Source organism: Dromaius novaehollandiae, chromosome W (genome assembly GCF_036370855.1).
Source record: "Dromaius novaehollandiae isolate bDroNov1 chromosome W, bDroNov1.hap1, whole genome shotgun sequence".
NCBI classification, from domain to species: domain Eukaryota; kingdom Metazoa; phylum Chordata; class Aves; order Casuariiformes; family Dromaiidae; genus Dromaius; species Dromaius novaehollandiae.
Window position 1 is genome coordinate 22,305,622 of NC_088130.1, and position 26,242 is coordinate 22,331,863.

Sequence of the window (26,242 nt, forward strand, 5' to 3'; positions counted from 1 at the left end):
TTTTCTTGACACTAGGATGCCCAGGAATTGAGAGCTGTCCGCAAGCCAAATGAAGTTTGTTGCCTCCCACTGCAGTCATAGGAAGTGTTTGGCAATTTACAGTCACACATTAAATTCCAGCCCTTTGGAGGTCCTTGGGCCTTCCTTGACCGCATATTGTGCTCAGTATTCTTCCCGGTCCACAAGTGGTGAATTCGTACAAGTAAGGACTTCTGAGACAGTTTTGCTCATGTAACTCTGCTGATCTCCAAGCTCAGAAGCCTTGTGTGTCTCATGAGAGATGTCAGGGGACCATGCCTATATGCAGGGTGCTGCCACTTTCTGGTTCTGAAAAACTTGTTTTAATTATCAGTTTCTAGGTTCCTGGCAGCCCATTCGCACTTGCTGTGTCAGGTGTCTTCACACAGTGCTAACACTGTCCGTCTCAGAGGTTGGAATGGCAGAGGCACGATAATGGATCTAAAAGGCACACTGCATAGTGCCTTGTCTGCTGGGGAGCAGGGTGGATCACAGGCCTTTATGGTCAGAAACAGGTTTTTTTGTTAGTCAAATTGTTTCTTATGTTAGATAATGAGCTTTTGTGGGGCAGGACCAGAGTCTCTTCTGTGTTTGTACAATAGGCAGCAATAGTATTCTGGTCAGTTACCATGTTTCCATTAGGGCAGTAGTAATAGTAGCAGTGGTAGCAATACTACGTATTGAAACCTAGGAACAAATAAGCTTCATGTTATGTTCAGGAAAAGGCTAACTATGCAAACCTTGAAATGGACTAAGAATGGGAAAGAATGGCCTTAATGTGATAGCTATGTTACTTATCCAGACAAAAGAAAGCTAATGTAATTTCAGAATATTTACAGATAAGTTTTCCCTTACGTAAGTATGGATTTGTTTGATTTTTAAATGTAAACAAACATTTAAAGTACGTATCAAACATCTTAGTACATCCGGTAGATGTGCTAATATTGTAGTCTCTGATCTGCTTCTGCTAGGGAATCTCTGTAGCACCTTTTCACAAATTCTAGATGTTCACTTTCAGCAAAAGCTGGAAGACAAGAAGTTATAGCCTTTTCTGTTCTCCTTTCACATGAACTACATTTCAGGCATATGATAATCAGTACGTAAAGGAAGAAGTCATGTGCCAGCATGGATGAATCTTTGTGAATAGTTTAAACTATGTCGGTTCTGGTGGAAGTTGTGAAATGTGCCCATAATTAAATACTCTAACAGTATTTTAGCATTGTATTTTTATTTCCCATAAAAATCTGAAGTTACACATAACATAAAATGCTGCAATTAAATATACATACTATAATTAACAAACATTGAACAGAAGTCTACATATATTGCTAGTGCAGTATTTTGCTTCTGTTTCTGATTGCCTATTTTATATTTTATTAATGTCTATGACTTTATTCATATAAAATTTTATTACAAATATGTGCATTCTAGAAGCAGAACCAGTATTAAGAGCTGAATGAGGAGTCAGATATTCAACTAAGTTAGGCTACAGGTGGCTTTGGCAAAAATAGTAATTTGAATCACTGAGAAATGTAAGATACAAATTTGTATGTACAAGCAGTGGAAGTAATTTGAGCAATATGCATAACAATTGTGACTCTGTCTTATTATGCTGAAACAACCTGTCACAATGAGAATAATTTGATTATTTTATGTTTTTACAACAAATATAGTATATTGACTTCTGTTGAAATAAGTGCAGGAGTATATTTAAAATTTATTCTCTGTGTTGTAGAACATTTTTATATGTATGTTTTATAAACGTATTTCACCAGAAACCATCTTCTTGTATATCTCTCTTGTCAAAGGAATATAGGAACGTGCAGGTTCATGCAGGAAATACAATGGTTCAGATATAATTTCTGGATTAAATCCTTCATTCACCAGGTGCATTTTCTGATGCTTGAAAGTTGCAGTAATTTGCATAACATCCTAAAAAAGAAATAATTCAAGTAAAGTCCAATATTCCATTTCTGCCTATATCAGTGAAAAAAATAATGCAATTACTGAAGAAAATGGATTGTACAGTTTTGCTATAGAATGGCTTGAGTTAGAAAGAATGATCTGATTCACAGATGCAGTGGAACCTAAATCTAAAGGCAGCTTTTATTTCATACTCTGTATCAGAGCCATGTTCAAGTTCACAAGTTTTTGTTTCAAAATAAGCATTTTAAAACTTTCATTAATGCAGCTGATCACAAAATCTGTAGTTTATGGAGCACTTGATGGTGGTCTGCAGAGAGCTGGCTGATTTTATGGTGCTGGCTCTTCTCTGGTTTCCAGCTGCTAAATTTAATTTAAGACATTAAATCCAAATATGTTAAATGCCTGCCTGTGTTATTTTTCTGTGTAAGCAGTTGCTGCAGTTCCTGTACAAAAGTTTGACGATTGCTAATTCATGAACAAGTTGGTCTGCACATGATAGTCAGTGTATGAGAGCGGAAGTGGTATATAAAATAATCTATTAAAATGTGGTTCATATTATGGGAAAAGTTAAAGAAGCCTCATTCATAAGCATTGTTTATACTTGTACATTGTTTTCAATGTAGCCAAAATTTTCTTTTACTCTTCAAACTGAAACAGGCAACTTTTCAGTTCCTGTTTGTTTTTTCTCTTGATCTGTAATATAATTAGTTTCCTCTTCCCCCTGCCACTCTATATCCACAAGTCTCAGATCATTTAGTCTTTGGCTTCTAAGCTGAGACTGCTAATAAGTTTGCCAGTTAATTCAGTCTTTTTGGCAGCACTTATGAAAGGAACCACACTGAGACCACCAAGTCATTTCACACAATCACTGAATAGCTGCCAGATGGTAATATGATTCAGTTGTTACCAGCTGGGCTTGCTTCAAATTGAATAGCCAACATCATCTTTTCTTAGTAATTATTAAAAAAGTTGCAACAATTAAGATGAAAAGTTTAATAAAAATAGGTATTAAGTATTTTCAAATGTGTATTACGAATAGAGATTGCTGAGATTTTCTATCGAAATGGTCCCCTGATGCTATTTGTATAAAGTCGGAATTTTATACAGAGAAATACTGTTGGGGTAGGGGGAACAGAACAAAAATGCAAAACTCTAATAACTCCCAGGATGCTCTCAGAAACCTCTTCATAATTTCTTCCTCCAGGTAGAAAGTGAAGTTAGCAAAAGTTTAGGAAAAATCTACTACCTGTGAGTACCCTAATTCTCTGCATGGCTGTCTCTGGGGCTCTGCTTTGTTTTTAGAGTCAGTCAGAGAGTTTGAGAAGAACAGCTCACTTGCTCGTTCACTCTGTTTTTCACAAAATTGACCGTGGCTGCAAGCCAAATTAGAAAGAGCTTGCATATGGACAGTTGAAAAAATTTCAGGACAGGTTTTATCTGAAATCCAATTTTGCATGAGAATTTCATGTTTTTATTTGTCACTCTTGATTAGGATGAACTATTCCTCAATTTTTTTTTTTTTTTTTTTGCCAGAAAAGGAACTTCATTTTTTGACCAGCTCCACTCAGAAAATTTTCTTTTTTTTTTTTTAGACATTTTCTATTATCCTCCACTAGGATGCTTTTTAATGTAACAAAATGCTTTTTATCTTTTTGATTTTATTATAAAATTGGTTTTATCTCTTTTAATAAGATTTTATGGATATTTCAATATCTGTGAATTATTACTGGCAATATCTTACTTTTCAACAGCAGCATCAAAGATGATTTAGCTAGTTAGCTTCCTTCAATTAGCTAAAAAAGCCTTTTCTCAGAGACCATATAAATTCAACCAAGTGTAAACAGTTCCACATATATAGGCAGTGGAGCTCCTCCTAGTTTTTTTCCTGTATCTGATAGAACCATAAAGACAAATCTGTTCCAAAGTTTTTTCCCAGGAGAGGGCACTGCTGTCCTTAGGCACCATAGATAGTATTTGAAGATACTTTTACTTAGTACAGTAACTTCTGTTAATTAAAAAATAGCCTTCCTCAATTCTTAAAACTCTTTCAATACTCATACTTCCCTCTAAACATATACATTATCTCTTCAAATAAATATATAACAATAATATTCACTTTCCCTTCTTTCGGTATTATATTATCTCACTCTTTGTTATATTCCCATCCTGTTCTCAGTCCAACTTCTGCCCTTCAGACACAATATCTATATTAAGAAAGAGACAGAATTGCCAAATATCCCTTAGCATGGCCTGGCAGCAGAAAGTTGTCTGCTGCAAACTTTCAGAAGATATAACGTGGGGCCCTTTCCTGCGCTTTGCAGTTCATACTCTCTTGTCCTGTTGCACAAGTTCATGGGAACATGCAAAGGATATAGTCCTTGCACTTTTAAAGTGCACTTTGAAAAAGAATTGTATCCCAGATCTGCTTTTATACCCTAGAGCGTATGGGCCCATTCTGGTTCTTTGATTATGACAGCCTCACTGTAAAGTATTTCACTTGTTATTTATTGCAAAGTACTAGCTATTTCTCTGATGTTGTGTCAGTAATAATGAATAATAATCACTTCAAGGTCAAACATGTTAGGAAAAGGTTTTAAATGGATTGAGTCGTCTTTTTATAGGTGGACACTGTTATGTGTAATATTGCTCATGTGTCTCTGCTCTGTCTTCCATTGGCTAGACCAAGTTACTTAAAGGTAATCAGTTTTAAAGGAAAATATGACTCTGCTGAGTTATCATCTAAGATTATTAGGTATGAATGGATTTGTAAAGCAAAGTATATTTTTAATTCATCAAATAATTTTTTTCTGAATGTTAGATTAATATTACTTTTGCATTTAACTTCTCGAAACTGTTTGTAAGTTACTTTCTACATTCCATGATTGCAGAGACCAATTTTCAGGTCAGACAAAAGATAAATATGAACAGGAAAGAGCTGATTTGTCTTACCATGATTCTCACAAAGCGTGGTTGAGCATAACTTGGAAGGAAGTCCACAACATGCTGGTAAAGTCTTTCTCCATCAAGGGATTGGTCAGGCTTAAGCACAATAGCTGCCATCCCTATTCTTCCTTCATAATCTAAAAAAGCATTGAAAATAGTATCACAAATATGAGTTATCTACATGAAAGAGGTATCTTCTATCACTTTTGGAGGGATTTAGTATTGGTCAGAGCAAGGATTTTGAGCCTCTGTATCTGCCCTACCTTCTCAGACATCGTTCAGTAGAAGATAAAAAATATTTTGGAAGTTTTAAAGTTACTTTGAGTGTTTTTGCTCAATTAAAAAATGTCAGAAACCTCTTTTTATTAGGAATTCTGTAGAGCTGAAGCTGGCTGCTAAGTTTCCTTCCTGCCTTGCTTAATCATTCCGTTGGTAACATAGTGGCCTACTGAAATCAGAGTGACCACTAGCCAACAAAAAGCTGGAAGCAGTTCCACAAAGACTAGTGCAAAAGGTAGACATGTGAGGATGCTCTCTGGTATATACCAAGTCTAATGGCTACTGTACATTGTATAAGCAGTGCTGAGTAATTGCCTGCTGCTCTACTCCATGGACAAATTTGTGACATATATAGTGCCAAGTGCCTCCTAGTAAATTACAAGCAGTAAATTAGGTTCTACAGGAAACCAGAGATAAAAGCCTGGTAAGAAAGATGTAACAAACACAGTTGCTACTTTCTCTTTATTCACACACAAGTAAAAATTCCAAGTGGAATTAGAAATTAGAAAAAGTGAGCTGCCAGGATAAAATCTGTCCAGAAGGAAGTAGCAGCTTTGAGGTGTGACTAAGGCACAGAAAGGATAAAATGTGGGTATTCCCTTTCTATGGAAATTAACTTGGAGTTGTTTAATTGGTGATGCATAATTTGGCAATTTTTGAGACTCAAGTTGATTCAGAAATGCGAAACACTATCATGTTGTTATATTAATACTCAAAGCAGTTTAAGTTAGCCAAGGATGAATGTGATTCTTAAGGTCTAGGGCTTTTGTTTTGATGGTGCGTGTTATTCTCTGCCTTGATATTCCAGATAGCTCCAGCCATTCAGGAGAGCTTGTCAGCTACAATCTTTGATGAGAATGGGGTATGCTGTCCAAGTGAGATTACAATTTTATATATGGCCACTTGAAGGGGGATGCCATCTCTCCCAAATGAACATACTGGAATACTGTTTCCTAGCCGCCTTCTGGCCAACCGTTTAGATTTTGGCCTTCTGTTTATTCAGTTTTCATATATCCTGTTTCTTTTTGAACCCACTGGATCTCCCTTCTCTCAATGCTAAGTAATAGCTTGTATCTTACTAGCTGCTTCTTCAAGTGACTGGTTTCTTTTAATGTTGGACTTTGTTTGCCTTCCCCATAGGAAGCACAGAACAGCTATTCAACGCCATAAGAAAGTTTGCTGTCCTCAAACTGTTCATGCAGGAGATGCATCTTCTGAGTTCTTTTCCACCTCAGCTTGTCACTCAGTTGCCTACAGTTTTTCAGCTTCGTATTGTACATTTATAGAGCCCCATATGCCATCGGGAGCATTCCAATTGTGAAAAAATAGGTGTCTTCTAGGACGTTACTTACGAGATGGTGACAGGTGTTTTCACACATGTCATGTTTTAGTATGCTCCCTGTTTTAGCATTTTTCAGATGAAAGGCTCTACTCTTAACAGAAGTCTTATGTAGTTTTTAACTTTGTACTTCTTACATCTGTGTTATGAGTTGTGTTTCATTCAAGTGGTTCTGTTATTCATTATAAGCTTTCAGCATCTCATCATTATTAAATACACCATTTTTTTGAAACAGAAATTTCAAAGCACTGTAAGAAAGCATGAATTTCCCATTTGACTCCACTGATTTTCGTACATATATATGTTCATTTATGTATAAGAACAGAAAAAAGAGTAGGAAAATTAATTATTGCTTTCATTTAATGTTCACAAACTATAAGGAGATTCTTACTTTTTACGCTTACGCCATAAACATTAACTTCTTGAACAAAATCCATCATCCCAATGATCTCAGAGACTTCTATAGTGGCAACATTTTCTCCTTTCCATCTGTTGAAAATATTTTTTTAAATAACATAAATATTAGCTAACAATTTTTAATTCTATACATGACTATATGTGATGGAGTGCTATTGTTAATGTGGACTACTGTTAATTGAAAAGTGTAGACGGAAGAAAACAGTTCTGTTTTAGTGCCATCTCTTTTGAAACCCCGGCCTTAAAAGAAAAGAAAGTGCCATTTGATTCAAATTTTAAAAATTGTGCACCATGACTATTCTTTGGGTCTGAACGTGTGTACCTTGGATGAAATCCTTAATGGTTCTGTTAAAACCAAACAGGTGTTCATCAAATTCAAGTCTGAGCTTTGCTATCCAGTCCTGTATATGTGTGATTTCCTTCAAGGAAAATTGATTTCCTTCCATCTCCGTGGATTAACTGTTAAGTCTTTATCTCACCTGAAAGTGTCTCCCACCCGGTCACTGAAGTAAAGGAAGCCATTCTGGTCCATCACCAAGAGATCTCCCGTGTCAAAATACACATCTCCTTTCACAAACACATTACGCAGGAGTTTTTTCTCTGAGATTTCTTTATTTCCAGCATATCCAGAAAATGGGGTTTCCTCTGTCACCTGGACAACCAGAAGGCCAGGTTCACCTACAGGCCATGAAAGGAGGAGGGAAAAGCTGTATTTACAATGAACTATTTAGAGCGTTAAGTACCATATTGAAAATCTTTTGGAAAGCCACATCTGTTCTATTCATCTTATTGCTAAGTTTCCATAACCATTTCCTGAGCAGCAGAAAGAGGTGAGTAGAAGAGGGAACATAATACTGCTTCCTCCTCTCCTGAAAAGCTATGCCTTAGGGAAGAGCTTTGGCGGCCTGGGGCCTGCCAATCCACTTATTATGAATGAAAGCTCCATAAGATTCTTTTCCACCATTTGTCCTTCTCTGTTTGCACTTGAATGGATTGTATGTCATCCCAGAAGTCTCACATGGAGTGCAGGATTACATGTTTCTGCCTCTTGGGCTCTTCCAGAAGATTTCAGCTTTGGTGTCTGAAGCCTGTTCCCCTGATAGTACTTTTCCTTCATTCTGGAGTATCAGGAAACAGAACTAAAATATGTTTTGGGGTTTTTTTCCCAACAATCCCTCCAGACTCTTGGAAGAGTATTTCCACTCCTCCATTGTATTATTCACAGCCACTCTCACTCTGAAAAGAATGTTTTCTCACTCTGAAAGAGTGTTTGCCCAAGGAAAGGACAACTATTTTGTCATCTGAAAAGGATGCTGGTAGTCAAACCACGCATGGGGACAAAACACAGTTTCTGACTTGTTGTGCTTTATATTTTTCTGAAAGACAAGCTTGTTACTGCTCTCAGCACGGTGTCAGTGTGGGGAGCACACACTGGAGGCCATGATGGGAAGTTCAATGGTGTGCCTGTTCCTCACAACATCCTGGAGTCCCCAGAGTCTGCAGGATTTTCCTACTGGGCAGCACTCATTACAGCTGACTGTACAATTCCCATTTATACTAAGGGCAGAAATCCCATTGATTTCACTGGAATTGGCTCAGAACTCCCCTTGTAAATGCATTTTTATTGTTCTATGTCTATGGTAGGTACTGGCTTATTTCCCAGTCTGCTTCTGAGGTTAAAAGACATTTCCAGCTTCCAAAGATTTTTATTATTTTTCCTTCAAGAGATGTATGGAGATGTTTTTCAAACAAATAGTTTTCTTCATAGCTGCATAGCTGTCTCTTATATGAAATCTCTTTTGTTGTTTTGAACTCTAGATGTGGAAAGTGGAATGAAAGCTCATATTACAGTTCAGAGGAGCTCACACCACTGCAAATAAGATGCATGCTTTATAACAAAAGAGTAAAACCATCTAAAAACATTGAATTAAAAAAAGGGGTTGACCAATGTTCCAGCCATTTTTACATGATGATTCTTTGTTCCAGTTTGGAAATTTACAGTCATTGTCGTCACACTTCGCATCAAGTGATGGCTTCAGAGTTATTTAAAAAATAAATGTAAAAATCAGAAAAACTTGCACAGTTTTTTTAGTTGTGTCGTGAAACAATTTCATTATGAAAGCAAGAAATTTTGTCCAGTTTTTAATGTAACTGTACTGAAGAAGCTAGCCTTTTTTCAAGAAAAATGTCATTTTTGCTCAGTTTAGATATTATCAGAAAATAATGCCTTATCAGAAATAATTAATAATCATTATTACTTTGGTTACCAATACTACTATGTTTCACTGAGGTCTGACATTCTTGCAAATATTATTTAGCTCAGCTGTTTAGGCCCCTTTTTTGACTTCTGGAACTATCTCGATGATAGTTAAATCTATGTTACCAAAGCTAGTGATGTTAAAGATTTTTTCCCAGAACTGTTAACTTTGTCACACGTGGATGCATGCGCACATGTACACACACACACACACACATGGATTTGAGGTAACTTTAATAAGCTGCACTGCTATGTCTTTTGTGAGAGCAAGTTCTCTGGGTTTTTATCAAATATGACACTCTCACCTGTGAAGACATGCTATTTTCAGTGTGAGAGCTTCAGCTCTTTGATTCAGTGTTCTATTTTAAGTAGAATTTGGAGATTCTCTGCAACTCTAGGCACTAAATAGTTAAAACTTCCTCAGCTGGTAAATGCAAAAATCTGAAAAATATCCTCCAGATTTTGTAAAGGCACTTTTTTCTTTCTCAGAACTTGTAACTTAGAGATTATAAAGCATCTGTAAACATCTGGTCTCAAACTCCTAGTTACATCTAGAAGTTACCTGTTGATACAGATCTGTTGATCTGTATCTGTTGATGTTTCTCCTGTATAATTTTCAGCTTCTAATTATATGTCAAGAAGCACACTGCTCTGTGTTGCACACAGAGCAGAGAGTTAATCCCTACCCTACAATATCAGCATGTAAATAGAGTTACCTGTCAATTAATAGATAACTGGTAATTTTCCTTACCTATAGGTGCTTTCTTACACCTTCCATGTTCATCCTTCATAAGTTCCTGTTTCCAGACATCATATTTCAACAATTCAAAAGAATGTAGGAACTAAATAAAAGAACACATATACATACTTAAAAACCCCACAGTCTTACTCAGTTTCCAGCTGGTCTGATTGAAATTACTTTAAATTAACAAATAATCCCCTATTAACTTTGGAAGGTTTGGAACAGCCTGAAATATACTGACGCTATTACTTAGAAGAAATCAGATGTTTGTCAGAAGACAATTCTGTCGTGGTAAGCAACATTAGATATACAGATGAAATTATTGTCTCCTTTCTTTATAAAAAGAAGAAACAAAATCCACTGTTTTAAAGTACACTCTTATTCACATTATTTATGTAAAATAAAATAGGACAGTGCTTTCTATCAAACTGTTGATTTTTGCTTTAAAACTACCATTCTCTTCTAAGTAATGGCATAACATTACTGGAATGCAAATCGAGAAGATTCTCTGAAAAAAATCCAAATTAGATTTACAGACATCTCAAAAATTACTTCAGTCAGATCGAAGTGGAAACTTACAGCACAATGGTTTGATTTAGGCTTTCCTGCCTTCATCCCATGTCCACATAGTTAAGATTGCTAAAAGATCAAAAGCATTGCAGAGTTATTATTATGGCCATGGGAAGGCATTTTCAGCATCTCGGATTAAAAGCAGAAGTCATTTGGAAATCATTAATCTGGTTTTGATGTTAACTGATCTGAATCTTTAGTATCATTTGAACAGTATTTTATTATAGTTTAATTTTCATGATTCAGAAAGAGTCTGTACAAATAGGAAAAACATTTGAGACTGTCAAGGCATTTTTATGAGTGGAAGATGTGTATCTCAAATGAGAATTTCAACAATACTCATGTATCTGAAATTTATACTTCAGATATATTGAGATTTATATTTATCTTAGGTGACAAGTTTTTGAGAGTTTGGTTCTTGTGCTTATCTTATTTCAGAGAAGGTGTGATGCTAGTTTTAAGGAGTCAAGATGCAATCAAACAGTAAATCTGTGTAAGAGTTTGCTGCAGAATGTGTATCTCCTGATTCATACTGCAAGTCAAATCAAAACTAATTTCTGCCTCATCACTTAATATATGTGAGTGGTTAGGATGATAAATAAACTTCAGTGAAAATCATCTTTAGTCAATCCTATGCATAGGCACTTCTATACAGTGAGATTATTTTTTATATGTTCTGAGGAAAAATCTCTGTTATATGAGTGCTGTAGTTTTAGCTTCTGTGGACTTCTGTATACTTACTTTAGCATTACAATATATGAACAGAGAATAGAGTCAATGGAGGGAGTAAAAATAAGGTTTTGGTTTCCATGAAAAGCAGTTTCTTTTAGGTAAACCCTGTACATTTTCCTTGTCTATATAATTTCTTATGTATTTATTTGCTTGATCTGCTTTTTTGGGGGGAGGGGAGGGGATTGGTTGGTCAACTTGGTTATGCTTACCTTTGAGAAGATGCCAGCACGGCCCACGGCTCCTATTTTATTTGTATAATTTAAGAAAGAAGAATTTCCTTCTGTGGATCCATAGAATTCAAATATTTTAATTGGACCAAACCTCATCAGGAATTCTTTCCAAATAGCAGGTCTTATGCCATTTCCTAGAGCCAGGCGCACTTGGTGAACTCTGTCCTCTTCTTTCTGTGAACAGCCAAAAATAAATATTCTACAACTGAGATAAGGAGTCTAAATATGTAGAATTGATCTAAAATTTCCTAATAGTAGAGTTTTCCTTTAGAAAATGCAACTTGACAAACACACTCACAGGAAGGTATTGGTTTTATAAAAATCAACCAGAAAATTATCAGAATTCTTGTTTGCCTAAGGTTTAAAGATTTTCATAAAGTGTGAACAGTTTTTCTTTATTCCTGTGGATCTCCTTTGCATTTTCACTCACAAATTCCATCAGACATTTCTATTACTAAGTTTAAAAGAATCATTTTATGTTGGAAACGTAAATAAATATGCTGTAAATAGTGCCATTTCCAATAGAATGGAAATTCCTTTCCAAACCAATTACATAAGTAACATACTGTCTTAGAAAACACTTGTGACAGCTTATAGTCAGCTTTACATGTGATGAAGTCCAAATTCAGCAAAGCTGCTATTGGACCTATAGTCAAAATGTGGTTAACATGTCATCGTTACATGTCAGCTATGTCACTAGTATGACATACCACTCAGGTGCTTACCTAAGCAAATAGTTTTGGCACTGGGCCAGACTGCTCGGACCCTGCCACAGTTAAGCCCCAGGTAAGAAGTGGAGTCAAGAGTCTGACTATGGAAAAACCACCCCTTTTTTGGAGAGGTAGGTAGGACTGATTGATTAAGTTGCCTCCATGACTGAACAACAACAGAAAGTAAAAAACAAATTATTTCAGGTCCGGGAAAGTGGTTTCTTCAAGCCAATCAGTGCATTTTGTTTCCCTTCTGGTGTGATTTTGAATTTTGAAAATTGTATGATACAGTTGATTTCTAAATAAAATAAAAGTAGTTTCTAAATGGAAAGTTAAAAGAGTTTACCTAAGAATCATGTCAAAATATTTTAATAGAATCAGTATTCTAACTTTTTAACATTTAAAAAATATTTAGATAAAATTGTTTTGTGAGCTCACTCTGATAGGGTCAGACAGGCAATTAACAGACAATCTCATTTGATCCAGAAGTGCATTTTTGACAGATAAATTATAGATGTTTTGCCTCAATAAGTTCAGCTGTAATTCAGGCTAACCTTCACTTGTTAAAACCAGGAATGGATACTTCCCTTCTTCTGCTTAACCAGCCCTACTTTCTTCTGTGGTTGTGATAGTTAACCCCAAAGAGTAGCGTGGCGCATCAGTGTGATCCAGCCCAGTTATGAACTAGATCGTGGACAGGCTGGGATAGTTACTTCATACCTGATGTTGTCCCTTCTTCTACACTTCAAGGCTTCAAGCTGAAATAATGTTTCTTTTTCCAAAATAGCTTGTGCAACTGTAGAACTTGGACAAAGTTAATTTCAGGAGCTCAAGAGATTATAAAGCTAGGAAAAACTATTATGATTACCTTGTCTAGTTCCTGGTATAACAGAGTCTGTAAGACTTCCCTGCATTACTCTGGATTTTAAATTACCTTGATTTTAAAACCTGTGTGGTTCTCTGTAAAAACATTCCTCAGCATATATTCTGATTTGTTTGTTATAACTCCTAGGGAGTACCGTATTTCACAGTTATTAGTTCTGATAGGTACATGGAGGATGGTCAGCCTTCCTATAGATATGTGCTAGTCACAGAGAGGTTTCTGGAGTCTACATCAAGAAACCCAGGAGTGCTTCCCCACTCCCAAATCCATGTTCTTACCCAATTTCATGCTCTATGAAAGGAAGCAGGGCCTGGTACCCTGGATGTGAGCTGGAGCTTACTGCAGCAGTCCCTCATCTAGGTAGCCCTGATCTGGGCAGCACCAGGACTGGGCTGTGCTCTGGCAACCCGCAGCGGAGGAAGGTAGGTGAAGTGTTCCTGCCTGATTTGTTAGCCTGCACAGGCTTGCCTCACTGTAGAAGAATCTGCGTGAAACACTATAGACCTTATGCATTATAGATCAGTGTAATATTTAATCCTCTTGATAGGACTCTGCCTTTACACTGATCCACTTCTGTTGGCATCCTCAACACACTGAACTCAACTAGGCTAGCTTTCCGTTTTCCCCTCTTCTTACTGGTTGCCAGTTAAATATCAATATCCTCTCTGTTAAATTCCAGTCATTGAGCCAAGTAAAGAAAGTTCTTCCTGCCTTTTCCTGCAGGAGAGACCTTTACACAACCAGTTTGGCCTAGCTAATTATTCCTTTGTTGTTTGATCCACGTACTGACAAAATGTTTGTACAGGCTGGAGTTCTGGCCAACAGCTTTCCTGGCGTGGTCACAGTCTGATGATGCCTTTTTTCTCTTTGACCCCTTTCCTACATCCGGACCACACAATAGTAAGGCTCTGTTCAGATGAGCTAATGGACTCAGTTGTGCCTTTGCTGCTAGTCCTTGCGCCAATCTCTGACCAATGCAGATGGACAGCATTTGAACCTTGTACTTGTACATGATGTTTTCTGTGGTAGATAGGAATCCTTCTTGTCACCTCCTTTCCGTAACTTCCAAATTCCCAAGTATAATATTAGGAGAATTAACCCATCTTAGTAATTTTTCTTCGTTATCTAGAAACAAGTATTGCAAGTATAATAAATGTTTTCAGGCTTACGTGTTTGCTTTCCTGTTGCTGCTATGCTCAGTGACATGTTACGTTTGTCCTAAATCTGATCAAGATTTATCTCCATGACCTTCAGTACTCATATCCCAGGAGCAACCACGACTTTTTACCACACTAGTAGTGGCATGCCTTTATAAAGGTGAGTTTATCATCATATATACAGCAGTGAAGCAAAAGGTGCTATTGGAGCAAAGTAAATGTATCCTTTTCAGAAAAAATAAACAACTCATTCAACGCTTTCAAAGCCATACAAGGATTTTTTATCAGATATTAAATACTGGATGGAGTAACCTTCTCTTAATAAGTAACTAGTTTGGAACACTGCAGTGCAGTGTTTGGTTAATCATTTAATATGGTTCTTACTTGCATTTTATCATCGAGTTTGACAAAGCTTCTACTGCTTATACCTTTTCCTTACTGACCTGCCTTCCTTAATCATTTTCACTCAGATGAAAAGCCAAACAGGCTTGGCTTTATAGAAGTATTAAAGATGGTATGTGAGCATAACTGTCCAGTCCTGCCAGGTTTATACTTGTGTAACTCCATTATATTTTCAAGCTACACAAGACCCCATATTTGTATACTGTGCCCTGAAAAAAAGTGTCCAGCACAAAAAGGACTATAGCACCAAGAAATAGGTAAATCCATATAACTTAAAACATTTGCTATGTTTTAAAGCTGCAGTTAAAACAAGAACTTACACTGGGCTGGTTACAAAGGTAACGACAAAGTTCCCCTATATACAAAAACACTGTTACATTATGTTTTCTGCAGTCATTCCAAAACTGGCTTGCCGAAAATTTCTTCTTCAAAACACAAGTTGCTCCTAGGTGATGAAAACAAACAAGAAAATTAAAAATAACCATTAAAATCTATTCTATCTTCTACCACTATTGTTAACAAAAAAGTCAACACTCTCTTAATTCAGCTAATGGGAAAAGTAAGCCATTTGCAGCAAGGTGTTTTTGTTAAATGGGCCTAGCACAATGGAGCATTTCTTCTTGGATTTCTGACTAGAATCTAAAAACTTACAGTATGAAAAGGAGTGGGAGTTAATTGTATTGTGTGAATCTGATTTCCTATCGTACCAGTTTCGTACTCAAATTTGTAATGACACTTTTGAGCTTAAAATATTTTTGCTTCACTATCCTCTCGTTTCATGTTTAAGTTGAAATATTAGGAGGCATCCTACCCCATTCTTTCTTTTCTATGTAAATCTGCAGAAGAAATCTTATGGCCATATTTTGTTCTTGATTATATGATATGTAGGTCATTAGGTCTGTAGTTAAGCATGTTTTGGTTAGGAGAAACTGTTAAAACCTTTTAGCAGTCTCCAATTCTCAGGAATAGTTCAAAGCCTTTATGTTTCTTTCAAGATTGTTATCAGTGTAAGTGAAAAAAAAAAAAGAGCTTGGGGTGGGGGAGAAGGAAGCTGGCAGTTTTCTGAATTTGTGTAAGAAGTGGTAGAAGGAAGACTGGCTCAGAGCCTCTATTATTTCTGTCTCAGTACCCATTCCTTTCCTTCAGTGCTTTCTATTCCAAAAGCTATCCCATCCTAGACTCTCTCATGTCTCCTATACCATCCCTTTTGCACAATTTTCTCTAAGTGCTGTTAACCAAGCATTCCCTATTTTCCCTCTTTCTGTCCTTTCCAAAATTTCTTTTTGCCTGGGTCCTACACACAGGCATAAAGCTTCCCAGTTCCTCCCTAGTTCCTCATTACTTAGGATTTACACTTAGAATCATGCCCTCATTCAAATACTGTGTCTGGGGGGATGGTTAGGAGCAAAATTAGTATTTATCTCTTATTTTGAGATACATTATTTATTTAATTTACTTGTCATACAAGTGGCAATCAAACAAAACTTTATGCAGGAACATTACGCACTAACTGTGAATGAAAAGTGTTTTCATGTAGGACTGAAACTAAAAAGACCTGGTCTTTTAATAAAAATTAACCAGAGAACTCTAAAAAAATACACAAAGTTTAGGGTGTATACCTAAAAAACCCTATGGATTTGGCTTCATATTTTGAGATTTTGCCTTTTTTAACATAGTCAAGATCTCTGTTTTTTCACTGTTTGCCAGTTGAGGAAGTGGCAGGCATAGAAGAAAATTTCTGGAATAGGTTTATTAATATTTAGATAAATAGCAAATGCTTATTATGAATGGGTACACAAACATTTATGATATGATTTCAGAAAGCAAATATTCATTAAAATATATTCAAATTATAATAAGCAGCACTTAAAATAATAGATGAAAGCTTAAGATACTGAATTTCACATTAGAAGTTAGTAGGAATGCATAGCTGAGGAAAAAAATACACAATATTTTTAGGAAAGATTTCCCTACCACAGCCTTCCTTTTTTTATGTGATTGTCACAATTTTACATCCAAGAAAGTTGATGACTGTGAGCCACTTGCCTTTTTGCATATTTTATTTCCACAAATTTAATTCTTCGTTTGTTACTTACAAAACATAATGACAAGAGTTATTCACCAAATATCAAAATGATACAGCATTGAGAGTTATACAGCTACTGGGATGTCAATAGAATGGGAGAGATGTATTGAAGACATCTCTATATTGTATTTCTTGTCTTTTCTGTATTGTATTTCCTATTAATCTTTTGAATACAGAGTGAAGTACATCTTCGTTTGTGTTTTTACTCACATGGAAGACTTAGTAAAAAGTATATAATGAGCACCATGCAATTGTAGATCAAATCATCCTTTCTCTCTCCCTCTTTCGCTTTACCCTTCCCTTGCCTGCCTTCACAACTCCCTTTATGATTTATAAGAAACAAAACCATCTGAGGTCATGACGAGTCAATGAAATTTCACCAGACGGTAAATATTACCTAATTGAATGCATCCACCGATGCCAAGAAGAGAAGCACTGATGTGGTACAAAGGAAGAGTGAGATACATAATATCCTGAGAAACTGCACCACACTGGTTAAAGGCTAAGGAGGCAGATAGGGCTCTTAGATGAGTAATGATAGCAGCTTTTGGGAAGCCTGTCAAAGTGAGAAAAAGAAATAATTTTAAATGTGCTGTTTGCATTCACAATTTTACTGCTCTCTAGAATTGTTTGGAATGTATGAGTGGAATTATCCCTTCTTGTGAGTCTGTATCTATCCCATACTTCAGTCTTTAGATAAAGAATATGTCTCGTTAGTCTATCAGCTTCTTTGGTCTGTTCGCCTTTAAGGCTATTTGATGATGTCTCCTTCTCTGTCTGGGAAGGAAAGTCCGTACACATCACAAGCAGATGCAGATCCCTTGCGTATGCTGTATTTCTTCACCTCAAAGCAAGAACTGAAAGGATTGTGAAGAGTTGTGCTGCTCAGCTGCTATTTGCAATAGGAATAGCTTTTACAAAGTTGTTCGGCTTGGCTGGAGGAGGAATTCCCCTTTCCTTTCCAATGAAATAGTGTGAAGCTTTATTACCCAGGCCAGTCACTGAGGAAAAGTTTTGCCCCAAGGCCCAAGCACTTGTGCTGACCATAGTTCTTTTTAGTATAGATCTGTGATATTCTGACATAATGAAATCTGAGCAGCTGCTAGAGACTGGCTTTATTGGCATTGTATTTAAGAAATTAAATTCAGCCTTGGAATATCTATGCAAAAGTTCTCTAACAGGATTTATGCCCTTGTTATGTCAAGGCAAAAATGTCTTTTAAGTAAATGAATTCTTCTGTAGTTTACTGTCTTGAGTTAAAAATTCAACTTCTCTCTTTTTGTGTCTTGGTGCCAAATTTATGCCACATGAATTTTAAGGTAGTTCCGGTAATATGTTCTTAGCACACATCCTCACCTGTACTTCCTGATGTGAACATATACATAGCTGTGTTTCCTTGGTTAGTCACAGATCTAAGGTGAGACGGAACAGGGTCATCAGGGACCTTGTCTAGTTTGTCCAGTATAGTACCAACACGCTGGAAAGGAGAACTGGTGCTTATCAGCCAGATAGTAACATTATTGTCCATGAGATGAAAAATAAACTCCTTCTCTATTAATCGTAAACAATCTGCCAAGTTAAAGAAATATGTAGTTAGTGTTAAAACAACTTCAGTTACAGCCCTGATTACCTGCACTGGAGTTACGTGCTCTCCCACTGCCTACAGTGAACCTGCCTACAGTGCAATTCCACACATCAAGATAACCGCAACTGTGAGATCCTATGGACAGTGAAAAAGATAATCATGAAGGTTAATTTCCCTAGCCTTCTCATGTGGTTTTAACTGTAATAGGTAAAATTCACTGATCTTACTTGATGATATTAAAATATTGGATTTAATTTAATTTAATTTAATTTTATGCTATAGCATTTGTATGTTTTAAAGCATGGTACACATACCAACTAATGATCCCTCATGGTTCATATGTGTGAATTATGGAAGTTGTGCCACTCAGGAGTGCCACTCTTTCCCAAAGATGGGAAGAGTAGGAAGGCTAAATAAATTGTCCAATATTACTTAATGTATAAGCAACAGGGTCAGAAAGATAGCTCAATACACTGTACTCTTTGCTCCAAGCAATGTTGCCTCAGGACAACTAATTTTAAGCAGTTTGAAGGTGATTGTAAATTTGTATGTAAAAGCTGTTAGTTAAAAAGATCACTTACAAAAGAAATGTGAGTCTTCTTGGAGTCAGTGGACTTGTACCTACATAGGCCAGTAAATAGAAATGGAAATGAGATTCTGCTAAAGTTTCTCATCAGGTTGTTCCCTTCCTGATGCACGATTGTTTCTGCTGGTACATTGTCCAGTACTTTGAGAGTTTCAGTTTGAAGGCTTTTATTATGCTGATTAATTCCACATATTTCTGGTATTTATACCATCCAAATTTAAACAAATCTGTCACTTTCCCCGCTTTTATAGCCAAAATATGTGTATACATATATGAAGTGCTTGAAGCTTTGAACTACTCTGATTTTCTGTTTAGCAGAAAAAGCATAAAGCAGTAGGAAGTCAATAGTAAATCAAACATGACACGGGACTTACCTTCTGCTATCACCAGTGCTTTTGCTGCACATTCATTAATACAGTGCAGGAGAGATCTGGAGTGGATGTTGAAGTTGAGGAAAGCCACCACACAGCCCAGCTTGGCCAGTCCAAACCACACATGGATGAAGTCTGGCTCATTGCCCATCAACAGGGCCACCGTGTCACCCTTTTTCAGAGCACCATGGTGGAGGAAGACCTGGGCTACCCTGTTACTTCTCTTGTTCACATCTTGGTAGGTGTGCACCTTCCCTTCGTAGATGATGAATGGCTTGTGGGGAATCTTTTCCACTCTCTGCATGAACAGATCAATCATTGAGAGAATTCCATTGCTTGCCCTTTTCTTTGTTATCGCTTTTAACCTCTTCCGTCTCAAGAAGTAGAGCAGATCATCCCAGAAATATGGGGAAAATATCTTCAGAGAGACATATAGCACCAGTGCTCCTCCAACAAGTGTTGAAAGCCACATGTATAGCATGCTGGGGGGGAAATAATAGATTGGGTATAAAATACAATGCATTTATATAATTGGTAACAAGTTTTAAGAGGACAGAGCCTGAAAAACAAAAATCTCATTGCAGTTCCACCAATTATCTTGAGAACTTTTTGAAATGACATATTGGAGTTTACCAAAAGTGCAAAGGCCCAGAACAGTGAAAAAAAAGAGAAAAAAGATTGCACAGTTGGTAAGGACGGAAGAGTTCATTCAGACTAAAAAAAATCTTTTATAATATGGCCAATGTGACAGTAGAATGAGTAAGATATTGACAATTAAATAGAAGATGGAAATTAAGAAGCTTAAAAAGGGTCTGAAGAGGAAACAGAAGATATAAACACAGGAAAGAAATTGTACACAATTTTTTAACCTGATATCAGGATTCTATCTAGACTGTTTATTGTGCCAAGGCAAATCCTAAAAAGAAGGAAACAAACAGTTAAATCATGTAATATCATATGTATATTATATGTGTTATGAAAGTATAGTATACAGTATATTAAGTATTCTGTGTCTGCAAGATACATGAAATATTTTCTCTTTTAGTACCTCTCCTAAATAGATATATATCACTATATTTTCTCCTTTACTATCTTCTCTTTTACTGCCTTTGTTTTTGGTCCAGGTAGAATTTGAGGCCATCATCTAATCCTCCACAGATAGTAGGTTTGAATAGTCTGCTGAACATCTACAAACTTCAGACAATATACCGTGACCCTTCTGCATTTTCTAAAGTAGCCAATTTTCACCTTAGAATTTTCTGAAATTTATAGTAAATGGTAATTAATAGCTGTGTTTTATTTTTTATTTTATTATTTACGGTAATACCCAGAAGTCTAAAACAAAATTGTGAACCTATTGCTACAGAAGCACATACTAAGATTTGAAGGAATATCTCTAGAGCAAAGTAGTTATTAACTTCATTAAAATATTTCAGTCATCAATTGCCATGTTTTTCAATACCATTTAGAAGGAGACACCTAAAGGTTGTGCAAGATACTTACAATTTGAAATGTGTAAGATTCACCAGTCTCCTTTTTGAAGTTTCAGCCATGATTACTACAAATATTTAAAACATTTTTATATGTCAGTGTAGGATTCAGAACACTTCAGCAGTCTGTGAGGCTTTCCTAAATAATGTGGTCTCCACTCTGTAGTTTAGAAATATTTTCCTGACAAGCTTTATTTAAGAATAAGTTTCTCAAGCTAGTTTACATTTTTAACAATATCTAAAGAATATACAACCTCATAGATTTTTGCAGCAAACAGGATCTTGTATATACTGTAAAGCCACTGTAATGTTGTAGGAGTAAAAGAGCACCTTAAAACTGGAAACACTGTGGCATTAATTGCATATAAAGACATAAAACAAGTTAAAGTATGTCATGCATGCATTCCGAAGTTCTAACAAAAATTAAAACCAAAAAAGCTTGTTTCTGAACTTTCTAATTTGTAAGTGACAATTTTAGTTAACCTTAAGTTTCCCAATTATTCTTCTTTATTGTGGGATTTGTCAGGTTGCATATCAGGCTGAAGTATTTATTTAATATATTAAAAATATGAAATTAGCTCAAAATTAACCTTCCAGTAGATATGCTCTTAAAACACCGTGTCATTCACTTGCATGGCTCCCGTATTAACCTTTTGGCTTTTTATGAATATTTGTTACTTACTTTTCTGGCCAAGCGAACTTGCAGAAGACCTTGTACTGCTCATGGCTATTGAATTCTCCTTGACTATGACTTGTAAACAGTTACTGATTTCCCTTTGCCACTTTGTACAAGTGTGCAAGGTTCACTATAGCTCTAAAGAGTAAATTTAGCCCCAGGGGATGTGTAAATGGCAGAGTTTATAAACTGATCCAATAAACACATGGACAGAATTTGGGAGGAAAATAAATAAAAGGGTTGATGGAGCAAGACTAGAATCAGCTTTAATTGTCTTTCAGGCAAGATCAGAAGTAAACTCAGTAAATAATAGACCTGCTGTAACATTCTTAGGTGACTTTTATGCCCAAATATAGCTATGGTGTAGAAGTGGGAATTAGTAGCATAATAAAACAGACAAAGACTAGACCAGAATACATGAAACAACTTTTGATCTCTAAAGTTCTTTCAGAATTAATTTAGGTTCACCCTTTTCACAGCTGGATGTGCATGGAGAGGCCCACCAATCTGTCCTCATGAATTTGTTCAAGCAAAATACTGTTTGTGGGACAGAGAAATGATATCTAAGTTAAACAGAAGAAATGAAAGGGGAGATGTCAAACATATAGATGGAGAAGAAAGCAGTGAATATTAGGAAAGAGGATGCCTCTTTCTGAGTGAGACTACAGTCATACAGTCAGCTGCAGTCTAGAAGCCACAGTGCCATGATCTGCCCTATGCCTGTAATGACAAGCCTGATGCCTGCTTTTCATTGCAATATCTTGGCACAACGGCATATCTTGCTTCTGATTACTGGCCTGCTGGATTCCCCAAAACATCCAGAAAATGTGTGTGCACAGCTATCTAATCCACAGTCCAAAAGAAGGAGCAGCTCAGGACAGTGAAATATTTTATTAAATTAGACAAACTCATAGCATAGTACATTTTGGAAAAAAAAAGTTTTAATTACTAATGCATTCTGATGAGTAACTTAAGATTTAGGCATAGTTGCAAACAGCTCAGTGAACTCATGATTTTGTCAAATGCATCCTTCATTTGCAAAAGCTTTGTATTCATCTTAAAATAACATCTACTGTTGAGTTTTGGCTTGGTTTGTTTTTTTGACAAGGCTCTCTGTCATAGTAAGAGAAATGTCCATAAAGTTTGACTGCTTCATCTCTGCTTTGCATTCTTTTCGCCACATCTCACACAAAGGAGTTTTGCTTGCACATGTATCTAGATTTGTTTCTCTTCATGATCAGAAATAGACCTATTTATTCCTAAGAGTCAGTGTGCTTTGGGATATTTTCCCTGATGTCTTGGAAAGGGCATTTGAGCAATTAGCATGAAATAACCAAGTCATTCCTTCAGCCTTTTGTTAGTTAATGGGCAATCTGGTATTTCCAGCCCTTAGTCTTCCTTTACTTATCTGACCAAAATGATCCTATGCCAGAAAGTATTATTTTAATGAAAACTGACTGCTAGCTCTTCTCAGACTGAACTCCTTTTCTCTCTTCTTGGCTCTGACCTGGGGTTAGTCTCTTAGAAAAAGGAAAAATAAAACAACAGAGCAGCCACCTCAGACACAGAGCTACTACACATGCACAGCTTAGTGGGCACATACAGAGTTGCTCTGACAGGCTGGGGGAATACTGGAGAGGGAAAAAAAACCCACGGAAAACATTAAGCCCAGTTAAAAGCAATTAAGACCATCCAGAAAATGTTCTGGTGGCAGCCCTGCACCAATCACTAGGAGATGTAAGCAGTCTTGTGTGTTGGCCCTAGCGTAAACTGCAGGTCCTAGTTTTCTGAAAGTTCTGCCCTTTATGTGACTGACTTTACAGTTAATACTACTATGACACTGGAAGTAAGTACTAGACTAAGAATCTTGGACATGAACTTCTGATAGTGATCCACCCAGCTGCCTAAATTTCTGCTGTAGAAAATGTGTGTTTTCAAAGTAGAAGTAGCATTTTAATAGCCTCAGTATTATGCTACGAAGTCTCTAAGGTGAAATTTTTATTATTATACTATTTTAGTCAGCACTTTGCTAAAAAAATCATAACCGAATTCAAGAAAATTGATCCCCAATTTCACAATATTATATTTGGCTCTTGTTTTTGGAGGGTCTAGAAAGTAAGGAGTTACAAAAACCTGCAGTTCTGTTTACTTATTCTTTCTGCTTTGTTCCTCTTTGCTTCTTTTCAGCTTTTCCTCTGCAATCACAAGGACTGGAAACATGCTTTTTATGAAAACTGAAATTCTTAATCATTTCTTGATATTTAGAGCTTGAGGTTGAAGAAAAACACAGAAGACTAAGAAACTAGTCAATGGTGTTGAAATGTACAATGAACCATTTTTCAGTATTTAGGCAACCATGTGAATAATGAAGAACAGCAAATGTAAAGGTTTCCAAATATAGGGAAAAAAAACCGTTGACTAAGAATGCATATTAATATTCTGTCTTTCCAGTATTCTGTCACCTTTTTCAGTAAAACAATATGCTGCCTGTGCTTAAAAACAAGCTAATCATTAGGCAGCAGCAGTTCAGTTTTGAAGCTCAAAGAACTGTTCGATCAATAAAAAAATTAACATATTTATTTAATATATTTTTCTTATTGAAGCAGAGAGACAAACTTTAGAAAAATGTATAAATGCAAGCAAATAAAGGAATGAATCTAATCTGACTTCAGATGCATATAGTGAACATTGTTTTGTGTAAATACAGTAAGAGAATAACTTACACAAGAAATGCAAACATTTACCTAAGTTTACCGCTAATGCTTTATCCAGCATGAATGATAAGTAATGTCACCAAAGAAGCATTTTCTTACCACCACTCTGATTATATATTTTGATCAGCATCCTGTATTCAGTTGAATCCTTCCTGGCTCTGTTTATCACTCATAGAGGTTGCATGGGTAATTTGAATATGTTATTTTTATCCAGTAGGAGATGTTCTCTTGAAGCTTCACATTCATATGCTGTTTCAGTGCTGACTGTATGACTGAAGGTAAAGGCTTGTGTTGGTCACCCGCATGTCCCAGGTTTCCTGAAATTTATTTCTTCAGCTTTGCATCTGTATTTAATCATGTGAGTGAAGGAGAATTGGAATATTGTACTTTGGAACTCTGTGTTTGCTGACCGTAATGAGAGTTAATTTTTAAAAGAGAAAGAAATCAAACTGATTATGATCTACTGGCTTATAGGTTTAAAACAACCATAAACAGCAATACAGAGTTAAACAAAAATCACACAGTACCAGTGAAAAAGCTCAGTCATGTTTCTGTACACTCTGCATTATATGACATTCAGTATACAGCAAATGTTTCTACAGAATTTATCCCATATTGTCAAATACTCTCTGTGATGGGTACAGAAATGTTACTAGGTTTCTTCATATTTTCTGATTAACAAATTTTTTAAACTTAGTCATAGAAACCTCAATGGATATTTGTGTTACAGAATATATATGTCAGTTATTCCCTAATTCATTACAGAGCTATGTAAGATTACCTGAATAGAAGAAGGCGTATATATTGTCTGCTAACAATTTAGATCATTTGGACCAAACCTCTCATCTCTGAAAGTCAAAGTTATAAGCTGAATAGCTTTTGGACAGGGTTGCTAAATACATAGAGATTGGGCTGTATTGGCCTCTTTTTTTTTTTAAGAGATGTTTTCTCTATTTGTATGAGCATTTACTGAGTTATCCTATTTTCATATATATTGAGTTATTTGTATGTAAATGTATTTTATTCATATAGGTTAATTAGTCACCATTGATTTATCTGTTTAAAATGTATCCATGAACTTTAGGGTTGATTAATCACCTAATAAATAATTTACAATAAATAATTAGGGTATTCAGCTTTTAGAAAATCCATAAGCCATTATTTTTATGCAACTTATTTTATTGAATAATTAACAGGTTTTGGCTTACAGACTTTGTTCCATTCACACATTAATTTGTCAAATTATTTATTGTATTTGGAGGACATAATTCTGGGCTAGACATACCGTACACTGGCTATCATCCTGGTTGGAGGAAATGATTAAAGATGCGATATAATGGAGATCATGACTATGGAGTAGATTGGCTGAAAATATTTGTGGTCCATTAGAGAGCAAGAAGAACATGAAGCAAATGTCTAGTGGTGAAGGTCAGGAACTTTTTGGTGCTAAGAGTCAGAAAGGTTAATAAGAGCAAAAGAGCAGGAGCAAGAACTGGTTAGTAGCATTGGGAGGAAGCTTTGTATTATTTACAACTTAGTAAATAAACACTGTTCTGAAGGAGGAAGAGACACTGAAAAAATGCTCATAGGTGTCAAGCTTGCTTGTCTGGGGAAAAGAAAAGAAATTGGAGCAAAATGATCAAATTACTACTTGTGCTCATTTGCAGTCCTCCTATGGGCGAGCAACTTATCTGGGCCCCATGAAACTCCATTGAGGATAAATTTTGGCCTCTGAGTTTCTCAAAATGTCCAATAGTGGTCAGAACTTGATGAAGGCCTACATATTCTTTAAGTCAGAAATGAAGAATCTGGAAACTGATATTATTAAGTTATTAAAAATAATTAATAATTAATAATAATAATAATTAAATTATTATTGCCTTTAAGAATATGGCAACCAGTTCAATTGCATGGTGTATACTTCAGCAATGGCCATGGGAAACTCCCCCACTCTTTCTTCTTCCCATCTCCCCCAGCTGCTAGTGTTGGATTATTTTATGGAATATTTTAGATCCCCACATGGATTCTACATAAAAGTTCCATAATTTAATGGCTTGGTATTCTAGTGTAGCCTATTAGCATAGTAGCTCAAGCCAAGATACAAAAGCAGAACTTAACTGATTTTTTTT

The 26,242-nt window shown here is 36.0% G+C and overlaps 1 protein-coding gene and 1 long non-coding RNA gene across 6 annotated transcripts in view; one reads left to right on the top strand and one right to left on the bottom strand.

Annotated features, from left to right (window-relative positions):
* Positions 1-26,242, top strand: part of LOC135324291 (uncharacterized) — a 61,124-nt gene that overhangs the window by 16,514 nt on the left and 18,368 nt on the right. The window lies entirely within an intron of this gene.
* Positions 1,230-24,463, bottom strand: LOC112992397 (long-chain fatty acid transport protein 6-like). 5 transcript variants are annotated; one of them, XM_026115414.2, is made up of 12 exons: positions 24,213-24,461; positions 20,103-20,149; positions 19,237-19,715; positions 18,048-18,260; positions 17,089-17,247; positions 14,926-15,050; positions 11,433-11,627; positions 9,931-10,021; positions 7,402-7,600; positions 6,897-6,994; positions 4,894-5,024; positions 1,230-1,950 (listed from the first exon to the last, which is right to left on the bottom strand). In XM_026115414.2, the coding sequence occupies exons 3-12, from the start codon at positions 19,712-19,714 to the stop codon at positions 1,774-1,776; spliced, it is 1,866 nt and encodes a 621-aa protein (XP_025971199.1). In that variant the 5' UTR covers position 19,715; positions 20,103-20,149; positions 24,213-24,461; the 3' UTR covers positions 1,230-1,773. The 5 variants fall into 5 exon arrangements, with proteins under 5 accessions (XP_025971199.1, XP_025971201.1, XP_025971200.1 ...); XM_026115416.2 differs by lacking the exon at positions 24,213-24,461 and adding an exon at positions 24,144-24,163; XM_026115415.2 differs by lacking the exon at positions 24,213-24,461 and adding an exon at positions 20,737-22,266.